General features: G+C 43.9%; 1 protein-coding gene across 1 annotated transcript in view; it reads left to right on the forward strand.

Moving 5' to 3' along the window:
- The window catches only part of slc49a4 (solute carrier family 49 member 4), an 83,175-nt gene that overhangs the window by 19,655 nt on the left and 47,556 nt on the right, over positions 1–15,964 (forward strand). Inside the window, exons 2-3 of the mRNA XM_038790079.1 lie at positions 1,471–1,564; positions 7,507–7,775. Coding sequence (XP_038646007.1) covers positions 1,471–1,564; positions 7,507–7,775 — 363 coding nt within the window. The remainder of the gene's footprint in view (positions 1–1,470; positions 1,565–7,506; positions 7,776–15,964) is intronic.

Genomic DNA, 15,964 nt, shown 5'->3' on the forward strand with positions numbered 1-15,964 from the left:
CAGGCATTTTAAGTGTTCAACATGCTAGTGAAATACTGATCCATGAATCAGTAATGAAGGACATAAATTTAGGTAAATGTAAGGGATGAAAGGTTTTTTTCAGACAGTGGATTAATACCTTCCTGAGTTGCCTTGATAAAGTTCCTGCATTTAAATGGTGCCATTCAGCAATGAGGTAAATGACCAGATAATCTGTTTCAGTAACTTTTGTTGAGAAATTAATATTGGTCGGGACAACGGGAGTACTCCTGCCTTCAAAATACTGACAACATCAGGTTAAAGTCCAACAGGTTTATTTGGAATCACTAGCTTTCCAAGCGCAGCTCCTCAATCACTCACCTGATGGTGGAACTCTGAAAGCTAGTGATTCCAAACAAACCTGTTGGACTTTAACCGTAAGATTGCTTACTGTGCCCACCTCCAGTCCAACGCCGGCATCTCACCTCATGGCTTCAAAATACTGGCCTGAGATCTCTCGTCCAAACCTGTGACGGCAGGCAGACAGAGCCTCGGTTTAATGTCTCATTTGAAAGGTGGCATCATTGACAGTGCAGCACTCTCTCAATACTACACTGTACTTTCAGTCTAACATTTAAGTTCAGGCCGGTTTAGCACAGTAAGCTAAATTGCTGGCTTGTGATGCAGAACACAGCCAGCAGCACAGGTTCAATTCCCGTACCAGCCTCCCCGAACAGGAGCTGGAATGTGGCGACCAGGGGCTTTCACAGTAACTTCATTGAAGCCTACTTGTGACAATAAGTGATTATTATTGTTATTATCATTATTTTTATAAATCACAACTTTCTGGTTTGAGGTGAGAGCACTACCCACTGAGCCACAGCTGATGCGCAAATGTGCCATGTATGATTTAAGCTGAGACAATCACTGCATTTAGAAAGGAATTAAACGGATGACGAAAGGCATATTAAAGGCTACGGGGGAGGGCTAGAAAATTGGACTCAAGCAAGTAGTTTGGATACAAATCTAGTACTTGCACAATGGGCCGTATTGACCGCCTCCTGTACAGAATGATTCTTAGCTGCAGTGAATCCAGAACTAGTGATTTAGTTAAATTCTAAACAAAAATAAAGATGGAAAATGCTGAACTTCCTTCCCTTTTCCCTTTATGGAGAACTTCACTTGTATCTTGGCCTTTGGGAATCCGCAAATAGATGGAAATGCTTCTCTATGAAATGTGTGCGAAACTGGTCCTCTGCCACTATATACTAGAGGAGATCATTTGCAAGCTGTACTTCATGAGCTGCACACATGGGTGTTGACTTTCCCCACAAGGTTTGTTCTGTTTTTCTCCCAGGCCTTGAAGGTAGAACGTTAGTGCAGTTTCCTCTTTGCACCCACCATGGAAAGGGAGGGAGGAGGTGTGGGGAAAGAATTGAGAATAATTGATTGTATTATGTGGAATTCTCTCTTCAACACAATTCCGTTTTTTGTGAACTGTTTTCTTCACAGGCCTGCGATTATCCGTGGTTCTCACTGCCTTATTGATGATGACTGGCGCCTTATTGAGATGCATCCCCATAGATAACCAAACAGTCAAGAAATGGTAAGTATCACTGGGTTCGACAAATTGGTACTGAATGATACAGGATTGGCTACTTGTGTGATTGGGGCAATTAATCCGAATGGTCTATTCACAACAGCAGAAGTAGACCAGCCTGATTGATCTGCCATTCCCTAACCTAAGACCATGGCTTATCTGGTTGTGGTGTTAACACCACTTTCTTGTCTGTCAAAAATCTCTCCAACTCAGCCTTAAATAAATTTAATAATGCAGCCTCCACTGCTTTTCTGGGTCGTTAGGGTCCACTTCTCTGTCTTATATGGGTGACCTTCTGCATTGAAGAAAAAAAAAAGCCCGCCCTCCCTCCAACCCGTATTCTCCATTACTCCAGCACCTCTGTCTCCCAAAATTGTTCAGTTGTCCCTCAGTTTATGCTCCTTGATAAAGTCATTGGCAGCATCTGGGGTCTCAAAATATTATTCTCGGCCCTCATAAGTCACCCACAGTTTTGCTGGGTAGAGCACCCCAAATCTGATCTGCCGTTGATGGAGCACCGCCTTGAACCCCGCACGCGGTTTTGTCAGTTCAGCTCCAATGTCCTGGTATATTCGGACCTTGTTCCAGGGGCTGTTTAGCACAGGGCTAAATCGTTGGCTTTGAAAGCAGACCAAGCAGGCCAGCAGCACGGTTCGATTCCTGTAACAGCCTCCCCGAACAGGCGCCGGAATGTGGCGACTAGGGGCTTTTCACAGTAACTTCATTTGAAGCCTACTTGTGACAATAAGCGACTTTCTTTCTTTTCTTTCTTTCTTTCCCCTCCCATTCACAATTCCGCTTCTCCCTGGTCCACTGCAGGATCTTCTCCACAAGCTTGCGGAGTCTCCCAATCATCACCCGTGGCGGCTCCCCAGCTCTTGGCATCTGCCTGAGAGATCTGTGCACTCTGTCCACCGGGGCATTATCCAGCACCCCATCCGCCAGCATCCTCAAAACGTATGTCGTGGCACTCGCACCTTCCATGCCTTCAAGCAGGCCGTCTATTCGCAGACTCTGCCTTCTCGACCTGTTTTCCTGCTCCACCTTTGCTCTCAGTGTCTTACAAAGGTGTAAGAGCTCCACTTCTCCCTCCAATGCCACTGCTCTATCGCTGTTTTCCGACAGCACCCTCTCGATCTCTCGAATTTGTGACTTGTGCCCTGAGACATTTTTCCACCCTCTCCATCGAGCCCTCCAGTGGTGCCACAGCCTCTTTGATGGCCTTCAAGCGATCCTCCTCCATCTCCTTTCTCTGCTGGCGGAACTCTTCCCTGCAGAAGGCCATCAACTGTTCCATCTGAGGCCTTCCAACTCGCACTGACCCTTCTCCCTCCACCATCTTTCCAATATTGTTGCGCCACAGGGTCTCTTCCAACTCCTTGGCCAGGTCTTTCACCTTCTGCTGGATTTGGTAACCAGCAGACATGCCACCCCCGGGGAGGAACTTCTCCATCGACCTTCAATTACACTTTTCCGTCAAAGTTGCACTCCATTTGGGGTAAAAAGAGCCCTTTTCTACGCCTTCAAGCAGGAACTGCCCTATGTGCGACCACTCGCCATGGCCGGTACCAGGAGTCATAAGAATGGGATTTTATCACATAACACTGCTGATAACGTTGCAATTTCAAACATTTGGCCGAGTGCCGAGAGTTCATACTTTAAGGAGAATGGATTTCAAAACATTATTGTATTTAGGGGCTGGTTTAGCACAATGGACTAAACAGCTGGCTTGTAATGCAGAACAATGCCAGCAGCGCGGGTTCAATTCCCGTACCAGCCTCCCCGAACAGGCGCCGGAATGTGGCGACTGGGGGCTTTTCACAGTAACTTCATTTGAAGCCCACTTGTGACAATAAGTGATTATTATTAATGCTTCCTTATAATTGAGCAACAACTTGTATATTAATTAGCAAAACCTGTTTGCTTTTGAAAAGTATTGAAATAAATTGATTTTTAAAGGAAATCCATAATATGCCTTTGAGTGTAGTCGGAAGTTGCTGTCAGTGTTCAATCTATAGGATTATTGATATTTCAATATATAAAGAAGGCAAATCTATTGTATAAAGCAAAACTACAGTTTATTGGACATCCCTTGCATCTGACCAAAATCATTAGACTTAAGTACTACATTTTGTCCATTTAAAGGCTTGTAATCTTAAGACCAGACGTGATTGATTTTATGACTTGCCTAATGAACCTGGCTGGTACTATGTTTTAAGAGTTTTTTTAAAAAAAAAAGCTCAATTGACGTTAACTACCTTGAATTCCCTCCTTTAAGGACCACTAGGGAGAACTGGGAAAATGCTAACTGCTGTGCATGTGAAAGCAGTGGTAGGAAGATCTGTTAAACATCTAAGGACTAGTGCTGATGGAGGATTACAACATTAAGAAAAATCTTAATGAGGTTAAATGAGATAGCAGTAACGGCAGTCCCCTCGAGTACCCTGAAATTTTAAAATGAAGTTAAGTTGGACTGGATGGAGAGCTGAGGGGAATAGCGTATTCCAAGAGAGTTCAAATATCAGATCATGGGCTTCCCTCTGGTGAGAAACTGATTGGGACAGAACTCCCAGCTATTGTAGACCTGATCCGTTTCCTGGTCCAAACTCAATTACAAGTACAGCGTGATCTCATGGTGCAGTCTCCACACAGAAGTAACCCACGACTACAGTAGACGACCCACTGGAATACCAGTTAGAGTCCAAAAGGTTTGAATCACAAGCTGAACAAAAGGCTGTGATGGAGCTGTGCCCACTGTTGAACCAGGTAGAGGAACAGAAGAGAGGGGGAGGTGGTCATGACCATGCCCTCTCCCAATTTGTGGACCATCCGTTGTCTTAGTGCTGCCATCCCTCTGCAGGTGGTGCCTGGTGTCAGCAGTACCTCGTCAGAAAATCAAGCAAGTTGGCATGTTTCCTTTTGTTTACGTGCTTTCAATTTAATGCGGTCAGATAGTTGAGGGTTGAGTAGGAGGATTGGGAAATTTCTGCTCCTGCTTCTGGGGTCAAGATGCTGTAGCAGTCCCTCTGCCTCCTTTTCCATCCAATCCCACTGTGGTAAATCTGCCCTGTGTATTCAGAAGGGAAGGGAAAACTTAAGATTGTTTTTGTTCCAGGCCCTCCAATTCTCTTAAATGAATTCTGCTGGTGCTTAAGTAACCCTAACGTGGAAAGGCGACTGGATTGGCACCTCTTGAATCCAAGACAACATGACTTCTAGGGGAAATTTAAAATAGTAAAGAAAATGGAACAATTCTGGGAAGGAACCTCCCAGTGACTGGAGTGACCCAGCAAAGATTGGATATAGCAGAGATCTACCAAAATTCCTCTCTGGCTATTATTTTCTTCAATAGAATGGGACAGAATTTTGAATTAGAAAGTACACTCGCAATGTTTTCCCTTTACTCTGAAATTCGCTGCATCTTTCCTACAATTCTGAGGCTAGATGCTGAATTATGGGTCCTCTTGCATAGTTCAAAGCGTATCCGTTACACTCTCAAAAAAATGTAACTTTGTGTCTAGTGATGGAATAAATGGAATTCTTCTGTGTATAGCGTGCTGTTAATCGAGGGATAAACATTGATCAGGATGCTGGAAAAACACTCCCGGCATTCTTCAGAATGGTGCCATGGAATCTTTTTCATCCACCTGAGAGGACAGATGGGACTTCAGTTCAGTACTTCATCCAAAATACAGCATCTCCGACCAGTGTTGCCCTAGATTGTCCAGCATGTTTTCCATGCTCACGTCCTTAATAATAATAACCTTTATTGTCACAAGTAGGCTTACATTGTAATGAGGTTATTGTGAATAGCCCATAGTCGCCACATTCCGGCGCTTGTTCGAGTACACAGAGGGAGAATTCAGAATGTCCAAATTACCTAACAGCACGTCTTTCCTGGAGTAGAACCTGTGTCCATAACCTGGCCGAGGAGTGAAAATGCTACTGACTGAGCCATGGATTACACCAAGTGTTGGGATTTACCAGATAAACTGTTTCGTCAACAGGACTGACAAGGAAAGACCTGTTTCAGTAGGCTGGGATTCTTCTTGCTTCCATTGCTCGAAACCCTGTGATAGAGTCTTAACTGGATGTGTTGCAGAATACGTTCAAAGCATTGTATGTGCTGTAATCCTCCCCGGTTCTAATTCTAGCTGCTTGAGCATCCCTGGTTTTAATTGCTGGTGACCATACCTTCAGTTGCCTAAGCTCTGAGCTCTGAAGTTAGACCATAAGACATAGGATCAGAATTAGGCCACTCGGCCCATCGAGTCTGCTCCGCCATTCAATCATGGCTGATATTTCTCTCATCCCCATTCTCCTGCCTTCTCCCCATAGCCCCTGATCCCCTTATTGATCAAAAACCTATCTATCTCTGTTTTAAAGTTCCCTCCTTAGACCTCTTTTCTGTCCTTGACCAAGCTTTAGACCATCTGTCCGAATGTAGTCTCATGTGGCAGTGTCAAACTTTGTTTGATAATGCTCCTGTGAAGGTCTTTGGGTATTTAATTAGGTGCTAGGTAAATGTAACTAGTTTTGGGTGCTTTTAACTGGTGAGTTACTTGCGTGCTTAGTGCCATTAAAGTTTGGGAGTGTGTACTTGTGTCAACAAGTGTGTACACCGAAAAAAAACAGAAACCCTACTGATATTTTCTCAAAGATTTTTGAGCACCGTAATGGGTTTCTGTGTGTGCCAGACAACTGGCTGAACAAATAAGTGCCTACGGCATTACAGTATATAAGTACTTATTTTAATGAACACCTGTTTTATTATTAGAGAAATGATCTGCAGTGGCAAGTGATCATTTATTGCACAAGTGACTCGGATGCCAGCATTTTCACTGCCACAGGGACATGGTCAACAGTTACACTGCACCTGGTAAATCTGGAACTTCACATGGCAGTTTGCAAAAATGAGACACTTGCCTATTTGTATTGCCAACTGCTATCTCAACCCATGGTACTTCACTAATCCTATTGGCAGCTTGCGATGTGAACTAAAATTTCAAATTAGCACCATTCAGCAAATTGTACTGGCAAGTTTCAGCTTTGGCGACACGTTTAATTTTTCCATGTGCGCAATTGCTTCTCTTCTTGAGAAATTCCACAAACATAGTGCTTGATGGAATTAGTTTTCCATTGAAATTTCTGGTAAATCCTCAGCAGAGTTGTGAACGTTGCTTTCTCTAGGGGGCTTTGCTGTGGAATGCTGGTAATCTACTCGTCTGACAGCAGGGATGAGGGACTCCGTAATGTGACCGAGACTGGCGAAGTTGGGATTATGCTCCTTGGAACAAAAGTTTTAAGAGGGGGATCTAATTAGAGGTTTTCAAACTTGAGCTTTGTTAGAGTGCAACAACAACTTGCATTTAAGTAGCACATTCAATGTAATCAAACGTCTAAGTGTTTCTCAATATTATGAAGCAAAACTTTGACACCTAGCCCCATAGATGTGGGCAGCTGACCTACTTGATCCAAGAGCTAGATTTTAAAGGGAAATGTTAAAGGAAGAAAGAGGCGGGGAGGAAAGAGCTTTGGACATGCACTGCTGAAGGCCTGGCCCCCACTGGTGAGGTCATTTAAATTGGGGATGCTCAAGAGTCCAGAATCGGAGTATATCTATTGTGGGGCTAGAGGAGATTATGAAAATTAAAAAAGGGATTGCACAAATGGAGAAGAGTGAGGGCAAGGAGGGATTGAAAATGAGGGTGGGAATTTCAAAATCATGGTGTGTTTAACTGGGGGTCAATGGAGGTCAGCAAGCAGAGGGGGAATGGGTGAACGGGACTTAGTGCAAGTTAGGAGCTGAGCAGCAGTGTCGGATAAACTCTAGATAATGGAGGATTGAATATGCAAAACCAGCCAGGAGTGCAGTGGGATAGTCACATTTAGAGATGACACTGATACGGATGAGGGTTTCAGCAATAATTTTTATTCTGTGCTTTTAGGTTGATCCACACTGGACAGCTGCTCAATGGATTCGCTGGTCCTGTCATTATAAACGCTCCTCCATTTCTCTCAACAACCTGGTTTCCTCCAGATCAGAGGGCCACAGCCACTGCCATTGCAACGCTGTTCAACTACTTTGGTGCGGCGTGTGCATTTTTGCTAGGCCCTATGATTGTTCCAGCACCCAATGGCACCATTCCTCTGCTTACTGCCTCCAACCATCAAAGTGACTTTATAAAGGATCGTATTCAAACTCTATTATATGCAGGTGAATAATATTAACTTAGGAACTATTCTCTCGTTCATCTTTGCTTGCCTTAGTACCTGGAAATGTATGTGATACACCTCGTGTTCTTATCAGAAGACCGATCCTTTACTCTGCTTTCCAGGTCAGATGAAGATGATGTAAAAATTGTAGAGCCTTGAGAGGCGACACCTACAAGCGGAACTTTGCGGAGGTCTCTTGGAGAATTAACTGTCTAAATTAAACTTGAACATTACTTAGAATGAAAGAAAGATTTGGACTGCTTGTAGTTCAAGAAGTAGTTTATGCAGTTTTTCTACTTCCTTGAATGGACCAGCTGGGGTTGTTCTTCTTGTAGAACAGAAGGTTGAGAGGAGTAGATAGAAATTGGATCTCATTAGTAGAAGGGTTGAAAACTAGTGACACTGATTTAAGGTCAATGCCGAAAGAACAAATGGTGACATGAGGAAAAGCTTTTCTGAGCAGCGAGTGGTCGGGCCCTAAAGTGCAATGCCCAACAATGTGATGGAAAAAGATTAAATTGTGGCTTTAAAAGGGGAATTGAAGAGGCAGCTGAAGGGAGAAAACAAGCTACAGGTAAAGGGCAGGGAGTGGAAATCACAGAGTTGCTCTTGTGAAGAGCTGGCATGGGCATTCCAGGCTAAATGGCTTCCTTATGTGTTGTAACCATATTATGATTCTGAATATGCAAAGAAATTTCAGAATCACGTACAGGACAGCTGTTTTGGGGAAAGTATGGCCTAAATTAATGTTTCCTATAAGACTGCAAGAGCAGAAGAAGGCCATTCGGCCCATTGTGTCTGCTCCACCATTCAATGAGATCATGGCTGATCTGATACAATCCTCAACTCCACTTTCCCGCCTTATCTCCATAACCCTTGATTCCTTTACTGATTAAAAATCTGTCTATCTCAGCCTTGAAGTACTTAGGGATAACCTCTCTTGCGGTAAAGAATTCCACAGATTCCATTCCCTTTGAGAGAAGAAATTCCTCCTCATCTCTGCCTTAAATGGGTGACCTCTTAGTCTGAGAATATGCCCTGTGATCCTAGACTCTCCTACGAGACGAAACTTCCTGTCAACATCTAACCTGCCAAGCCCCCTGAGTATCCTATATGCCTCAATGAGGTTGCCCCTCATTCTTCTAAACTCCAATGAGTACAGGCCCAACCTACTCAACCTCGCCTCATAAGAAACTCCCTCGCTTCGTGCAATCAGCCCAGTGAACCTTCTCTGGACTGCCCCCAATGCCAGTATATCTTTCCTTAGATAAGGGGGCCAAAACTGTTCACAGATTTGTGAGTGTGGTCGAATGAGTGCCTTGTGTATTTTTAACAAGACTTCCCTTGCCCAAATCATTAATATATATTGTAAATAATTGTGGCCCCAGCACAGATCCCTGTGGCTCTCCACTAGTTACAGGTTGCCATCCTGAAAATGCCCCTCTTAGCCAATCCTCTATCCATGTTAATATGATACCCCCAACACCATGGGCTATTATCTTATTAAGTAGCCTTTTGTGTGGTTCCTTATCGAATGATTTTTGGAAATCTAATCATATTACATCCACTGGTTCATCTATCTTCAATATTACCACAAAGTATTTCAATAAATTTGTCAGGCATGATTTTCTCTTCATGAAATCACGTTGACTCTGCTTGATTATATTATGCATTTCTAAATTCTCTGATATTAGGGTAGCACAGTAGCATTGTGGATAGCACAATTGCTTCACAGCTCCAGGGTCCCAGGTTTGATTCCGTCTTGGGTCACTGTCTGTGCGGAGTCTGCACATCCTCCCCGTGTCTGCGTGGGTTTCCTCCGGGTCCCTCCCACAGTCCAAAGATGTGCAGGTTAGGTGGATTGGCCATGATAAATTGCCCTTAGTGTTGGGTGGGATTACTGGGTTATGGGGATAGGGTGGAGGTGTTGACCTTGGGAAGAGTGCTCTTTCTAAGAGCCGGTGCAGACTCGATGGGCCGAATGGCCTCCTTCTGCACTGTAAATTCTATGAAATCTATGATATTGCATCCTTTTATAATGGGCTCTATTATGTTCCCAATGACAGAAGTTAAGCCATCTGACCTATTGTTACTTGTTTTTTGTCTCCCTTTTGAATTGGCAGTTTTCCAATCCTCTGGGACTTTCCAGAATTTAAAATTCTTGGAAGATTATTACCAGTGCATCCGCTTTCTCTGTAGCTAAGTCTTTTAATATTCTGGGATGCAATTCATCAGGCCAAAAGGACCTTTATCGGCCTTTAGCCCCATTAACTTCCCTGGTACTTTTTCCTTGGTGATTGTTATTTATTATTATTCTTGTATTTATTTCCTCCCCTTTCTCTCGCTCCCCTTTCTCTCGCTCCCCTTTCTCTCGCTCCCCTTTCTCTCGCTCCCCTTTCTCTCGCTCCCCTTTCTCTCGCTCCCCTTTCTCTCGCTCCCCTTTCTCTCGCTCCCCTTTCTCTCGCTCCCCTTTCTCTCGCTCCCCTTTCTCTCGCTCCCCTTTCTCTCGCTCCCCTTTCTCTCGCTCCCCTTTCTCTCGCTCCCCTTTCTCCCGCTCCCCTTTCTCCCGCTCCCCTTTCTCCCGCTCCCCTTTCTCCCGCTCCCCTTTCTCCCGCTCCCCTTTCTCCCGCTCCCCTTTCTCCCGCTCCCCTTTCTCCCGCTCCCCTTCTCCCGCTCCCCTTTCTCCCGCTCCCCTTTCTCCCGCTCCCCTTTCTCCCGCTCCCCTTTCTCCCGCTCCCCTTTCTCCCGCTCCCCTTTCTCCCGCTCCCCCTTTCTCCCGCTCCCCTTTCTCCCGCTCCCCTTTCTCCCGCTCCCCTTTCTCCCGCTCCCCTTTCTCCCGCTCCCCTTTCTCCCGCTCCCCTTTCTCCCGCTCCCCCCACTTCTGCCCCTTGGTTATTTGACCTTTTTGGAATGTTATTCGTGTCTTCCACTGTGAAGACTGACGCAAAGTCTTTGTTTAACTCTTCTTCCGTTTCCTGGGTCCACATTATTATTTCTACAGTCTCATTCTCTAGGGGGCTAGTTTACCCTCGTAGTTTATCTTTCCCTCTCTCTCTTTTTTTCTTTTGGGTCATCTTTTGTTAGCTTTTAAAACTTTCCCAATCCTCTTGGCTTGCCACTAATCTTTGCCACATTATATGTTTTTTCATTCAGTTTAAGATTGTCTTTTCTTCCTTGGTTAACTATAGTTAATTTATCTCCTTTCTAGAATCCTCCTTCCTCACTGGAATACATCTTTGTTGTGAGTCATGAACTGTTTTCAGACAGATCTATTACTGCTTATCAACTGTCTTTCCTGCTGAATCCCTTTCCAGCCAACTCTGCCCTCATTCCTTTATAATTACCCTTATTTAAGTGTAACGCATTTGTTTGTGACACAAGTTTCTCAAACTAAAATTGAATGCTAAATTCCAGCATGTTATGATCACAAAGGACAATACAGCACCCGAACAGGCCCTTCGGCTCTCCAAACCTGTACCGGTTATGATACCACCCTTGACCAAAACCCCAGCACTTCATAGTGCCGTATCCCTCTATACCCATCCTATCCATGTATTTGTCGATGCCTTTTGAATACTGTTAATGTATCTGCTTCCACAAGCTTCCCTGACAGCGCCTTCCAGGCACTTGCCACCCTCTGTGTAAAAAAACCAAAAAAAAACCTGCCCTGCACATCTCTAAACCTTGTCCCATGGACCTTAAACCTATGCCCCTTGGTGACTGACTCCTCCACTCTGGCAAAGCGTGCCGGCCCATCCACTCTATCCATGCCTCTCATAATCTTGTAGACCTCTATCGAGTTGCCCCTCAATCTCCAGCGTTCTAATTACATAGAATTTACAGTGCAGAAGGAGGCCATTCGGCCCATCGAGTCTGCGCCGGCTCTTGGAAAGAGCATCCTACCCAAGGTCAACACCTCCACCCTATCCCCATAACCCAGTAACCCCACCCAACACTAAGGGCAATTTTGGACACTAAGGGCAATTTAGCATGGCCAATCCACCTAACCTGCACATCTTTGGACTGTGGGAGGAAACCGGAGTACCCGGAGGAAACCCACGCACACACGGGGAGGATGTGCAGACTCCGCACAGACAGTGACCCAAGCCGGAATCGAACCTGGGACCCTGGAGCTGTGAAGCCATTGTGCTATCCACAATGCTACCGTGCTGCCCTAATGAAAACAGCCTGATTCTATTCAGCCTCTCCGCAGAGCCAACACCCTCCAGACCAGGCAACATCCTGGTAAACCTCCTCTGCACCCTCTCCAAAGCCTCCACTTCCTCCTGCTGGTGTGGCGACCAGAATTGTGCGCAATATTCCAAGTGAGGCCATACCAAGTTTTTATACAATTGTAGCATGACGCCAGTTTTTATACTCAACGACCCATCAAATGAAGGCAAGCATTCTGTATGCTTTCTTGACTACCTTGTCCACTTGTGTTGCCACCTTGAAAGGTCTGTGGACCTGTACACCCAGATCTTTCTGACTTTCTATATTCCTAAGAGTTTTGCCATTTACTGTATGTTTCCCTTCTATGTTAGATCTACCAAAATGCATTACCTCACATTTGTCCGGATTAAACTCCATTTGCCACTTCTCTGCCCAAGTCACCAACCTATCTGTGGCCTGCTGCATTGTCTGACAATCCTCAACACTATCTGTCGCTCCACCAACCTTGGTGTCATCTGCGAATTTACTAATCACAGTTTACCAAGGGATCTTTTACTCTGAGATTATTTATTAAACCTGACTCATTACACATTTACCAAATCCAAATTAGCTGGATCCCTGGTTCAATCCACAACAGATTGTTCTTGGAAACTGTCCCGAATACAGTCTTATGAATTCTTCCTCAAGACCACCTCTGCAATTTGATTTTTCCCATCTACATGAAGGTTAACGTCACCATGATTAAAGTACTGCTTTTCTGTGCTTTTATTTTCTCCTGATTTATTCTCTGTCCTACAGTAAAGAAGATTTACATGATGAATGGTGTCAACTAAATGTTCTAGCCTATACTCCAATTATTTGGAAGAGTACACGGCAACTCTACGTTATTTGTGGACAAATTTATATCAACTTCACCTCACAAGAGGGGGGGCCTATAGACTGTTCCACCAGTGTCATCTTCCCCTTATTATTTCTTACCTTCATCCATATGGATTCTACATCTTCCACTTCAAGATCATTTCTTGCTATTGTATTTATTCCATCTCATATGAACAAAGATACCCCACCACCTTCCTTCCTGCATGTCCTTACAAAAAGTCGCATACCTCACATATCCCCTTGACTGAATGCGGAAGAGAGGGCCGATCTAGTGAATATCTCCTTCTTTCCAATTGTGATATAAAACAGCCTTCTCCAGAATATCATGTAAAGAAACCGAGCATAGTAAATTAATAAATTGAAAAATAATGTTAATTTGTATGTGGCAGTCGATAAAAGGAGGTCAGTTTGAATGTTTAAGCAAGGGGCTTGGAGTATAATGGTAAGAAAGTCTTGCTACAATTCTACAGGGCTTTGATGAGACCATACCTAATAAAAGATGTGCTTGCCTTCGGAGGAAGTGAAATTCCTGGGATGAGATTGTTCTACGAGGAGAGATTGAGTAGAAGTGCCTATATTCTTAGAGGGTTTAACACCATGGGCATTGAGAAGTTGTTTTCCTTGGCTGCAGACCATGGCGGGGTGGTCATAGTCCCAGGTTGAGGGGTCAGTCATTTAGAATTGAGTTGAGAAATTTCTTCACTGGGGCTAATGAATCTTTGGAATTCAGAGCAGTTTGAGGATATATATGGTATCTGCCTGCTCTAATTTCTTATGTCTTTAGTTTGTGAATGCTTTTCTTCCACCTCTTTCTGTAAGTTTTGCTATTTTGAAAGTTGTTGCCTCGTGTGGTCTCCTATGCAAGTGTGCCTCTCCAGACACTGAAGTCTTGGCACCATGCAAGGGAATTTGTTACAGACCAGGGCTCTGGCAACAAATTAATAGCCTGCCCATAATAAAAGTAAAATACTATAGATGCTGGAGACCCGAAATGAAAACATAAAATGCTGGAAATACTCGGCAGCTGGAGTTCCAAAGAAGAATCATATTGGACTCGAAACATTAACTCCGATTCCCTCACTGCAGATGCTGCCAGACCTGCTGAGTTTTTCCAGCACTTTGTTTTTATTAATGGCCTGCTTAATTGTTCCATGCAACTGTTTTATGTGCAGTTTTCCTGTTGACAAATTTATGCACTTAACTGACTGAACACATTTCCGGATCTCACGAGATGCAGTTCGCTGGATGGAAATTTGGCTCTTGTGAGGTGTAAATATATATTTGTCCACAAATAACGTCCAGAGTTGCTGTGTACTCTTCCAAATAATTGGGAGTACGAGCTGGAACATTTAGTTGACACCATTCATCGCATAAATCTTGCGACATCCAACTTTGTCTGTGATTACTGTGCCATGGAATTATGTCAGTGTTTTTAGCCATTGCCTCTTTTTAGGAACAGGAAGGGTCATTCAGTGCCTTGAGTCTGCCCTTCCATTCAGTTAGCTTGTGTCTTTTGTCTTTATGCGACTTGGCTCCATTTATCCTCCTTTGATCCAGATCCTTTGAATGCTTTACCTAATTAAAAGAAAATCTATTATTCTACATTTTGAAAATTTCGATTGACCCAGTGTCAACTGCTTTTTGGGAGAGTGAAATCCACATTTCCATTGCCTTTTTGTGTGCAGAAGTGCTTTCTGATTTCACTCCTGTAAGACCTGGCTCTTAATGTGCCCCCTTGTTTTGGATCTCCCCCACCAGTAGAAATATTTCCTTTCTGTACAAATTCACCTCAATTACATCTCCCTTGTTGACAGCAGAGGCAGTTTTAAGCGAATGCTATTATCCATTTGCGCTGCATGATCCAGACTAATGCCATTAATGGAGCTCGCTGCTGCCAATAGCTGACTCCAGGGCTACAGTACAGAAGCCCTTTTGGGGAAATTTGCTTCCTCCATTATATACTCCGACTATTTATTTCAAACTCCCCATAGTTATATTTTTGCCAATCTATGCCCAGTGACCAAACATTTTCTTTTTAAAGCCCATTTTTACTAAGATCATTAAAAACAGTTATTCAACACTATTTTGTACAATTTAAGCAGTTAGTGTTTGAATCTGCTCGCATTCTGGAACGAATCCTGTATTCAACTTAACAACCACATCTTTTTTTCGCTTTTGAACTGATTGCAGCATGCACGGATTGCAACATGCTCTCAAATGTTAAAATAGCCTTTTGTGTCGTCTGTTCCAAAGTTACAGTTCTACTAAAACGCCCACATTTCTGAACACAGTCCAGCCGTTCTTTTGCTGTACTTTCACATAATGCCAAAAATGATGCGCTGCCACTGAAATCCTAATGGGGAAATTAAGCAGAGTGATTAAAGTGCAGTTCTTAAATGTCCACTTCTGTAGACCGAGAAAATCACAGCTAAAATGTCATTAATTTAAATTGAGTCCTTCTAATCAGCTAGGACCACTTTGTAAAGAATGCCGTTCTTCTTTTCGAATATCTATCTTGTTTCAAGGGAAAGTGCTAAAGCAACACTTGTTGCCAAGACTAATTGCACAGGGTTGCTGAAGTAATGAATGCTGCTGAAATGAAATGCTGGCTGGGGCACCCTGGGTTGCTTTCTATTTCATTAAGTTCCCCACCATCTCTGCCCTCCTGCTCATGTTTGAAGCTTAAGCTCAGCGTGCCTAAATTAGTGGGGCGATACGATGAGAATCGTTTGCAACCGATTCTAGCTTATATTGGATTGGATTTATTATCACGTGAACAATGTGCAGTGAAAGTATTGTTCTGCGTACAGTCCAGACAGATTGTTCCATACATGAAAAAACATTGGACATGCATAAATGCACAATGTAAATACATAGACACATGCACCGGGTGAAGCGTACGGAGTATAGGTTTGTCAAGAGACCAGTTCAGTCCGTAAGAGGGTCATTCGGGAGTCTGGTAACAGCAGAGAAGAAGTTGTTTTTGAATCTGTCAGTGCGTGTTTTCAGGGTTTTGTATCTCCTGCCTGATGGGAGAGGTTGGAAGAGAGAATAACCTGGGTGGGAGGGTTCTTTGATTATGCTGCCTGCTTACCCAAGGCAGGAGGAGGTGTAGACAGAGTGAATGGATGGGAGGAA

The sequence above is a fragment of the Scyliorhinus canicula genome, chromosome 2, assembly GCF_902713615.1.
Source record: "Scyliorhinus canicula chromosome 2, sScyCan1.1, whole genome shotgun sequence".
Taxonomy (NCBI): Eukaryota; Metazoa; Chordata; class Chondrichthyes; order Carcharhiniformes; family Scyliorhinidae; genus Scyliorhinus; species Scyliorhinus canicula.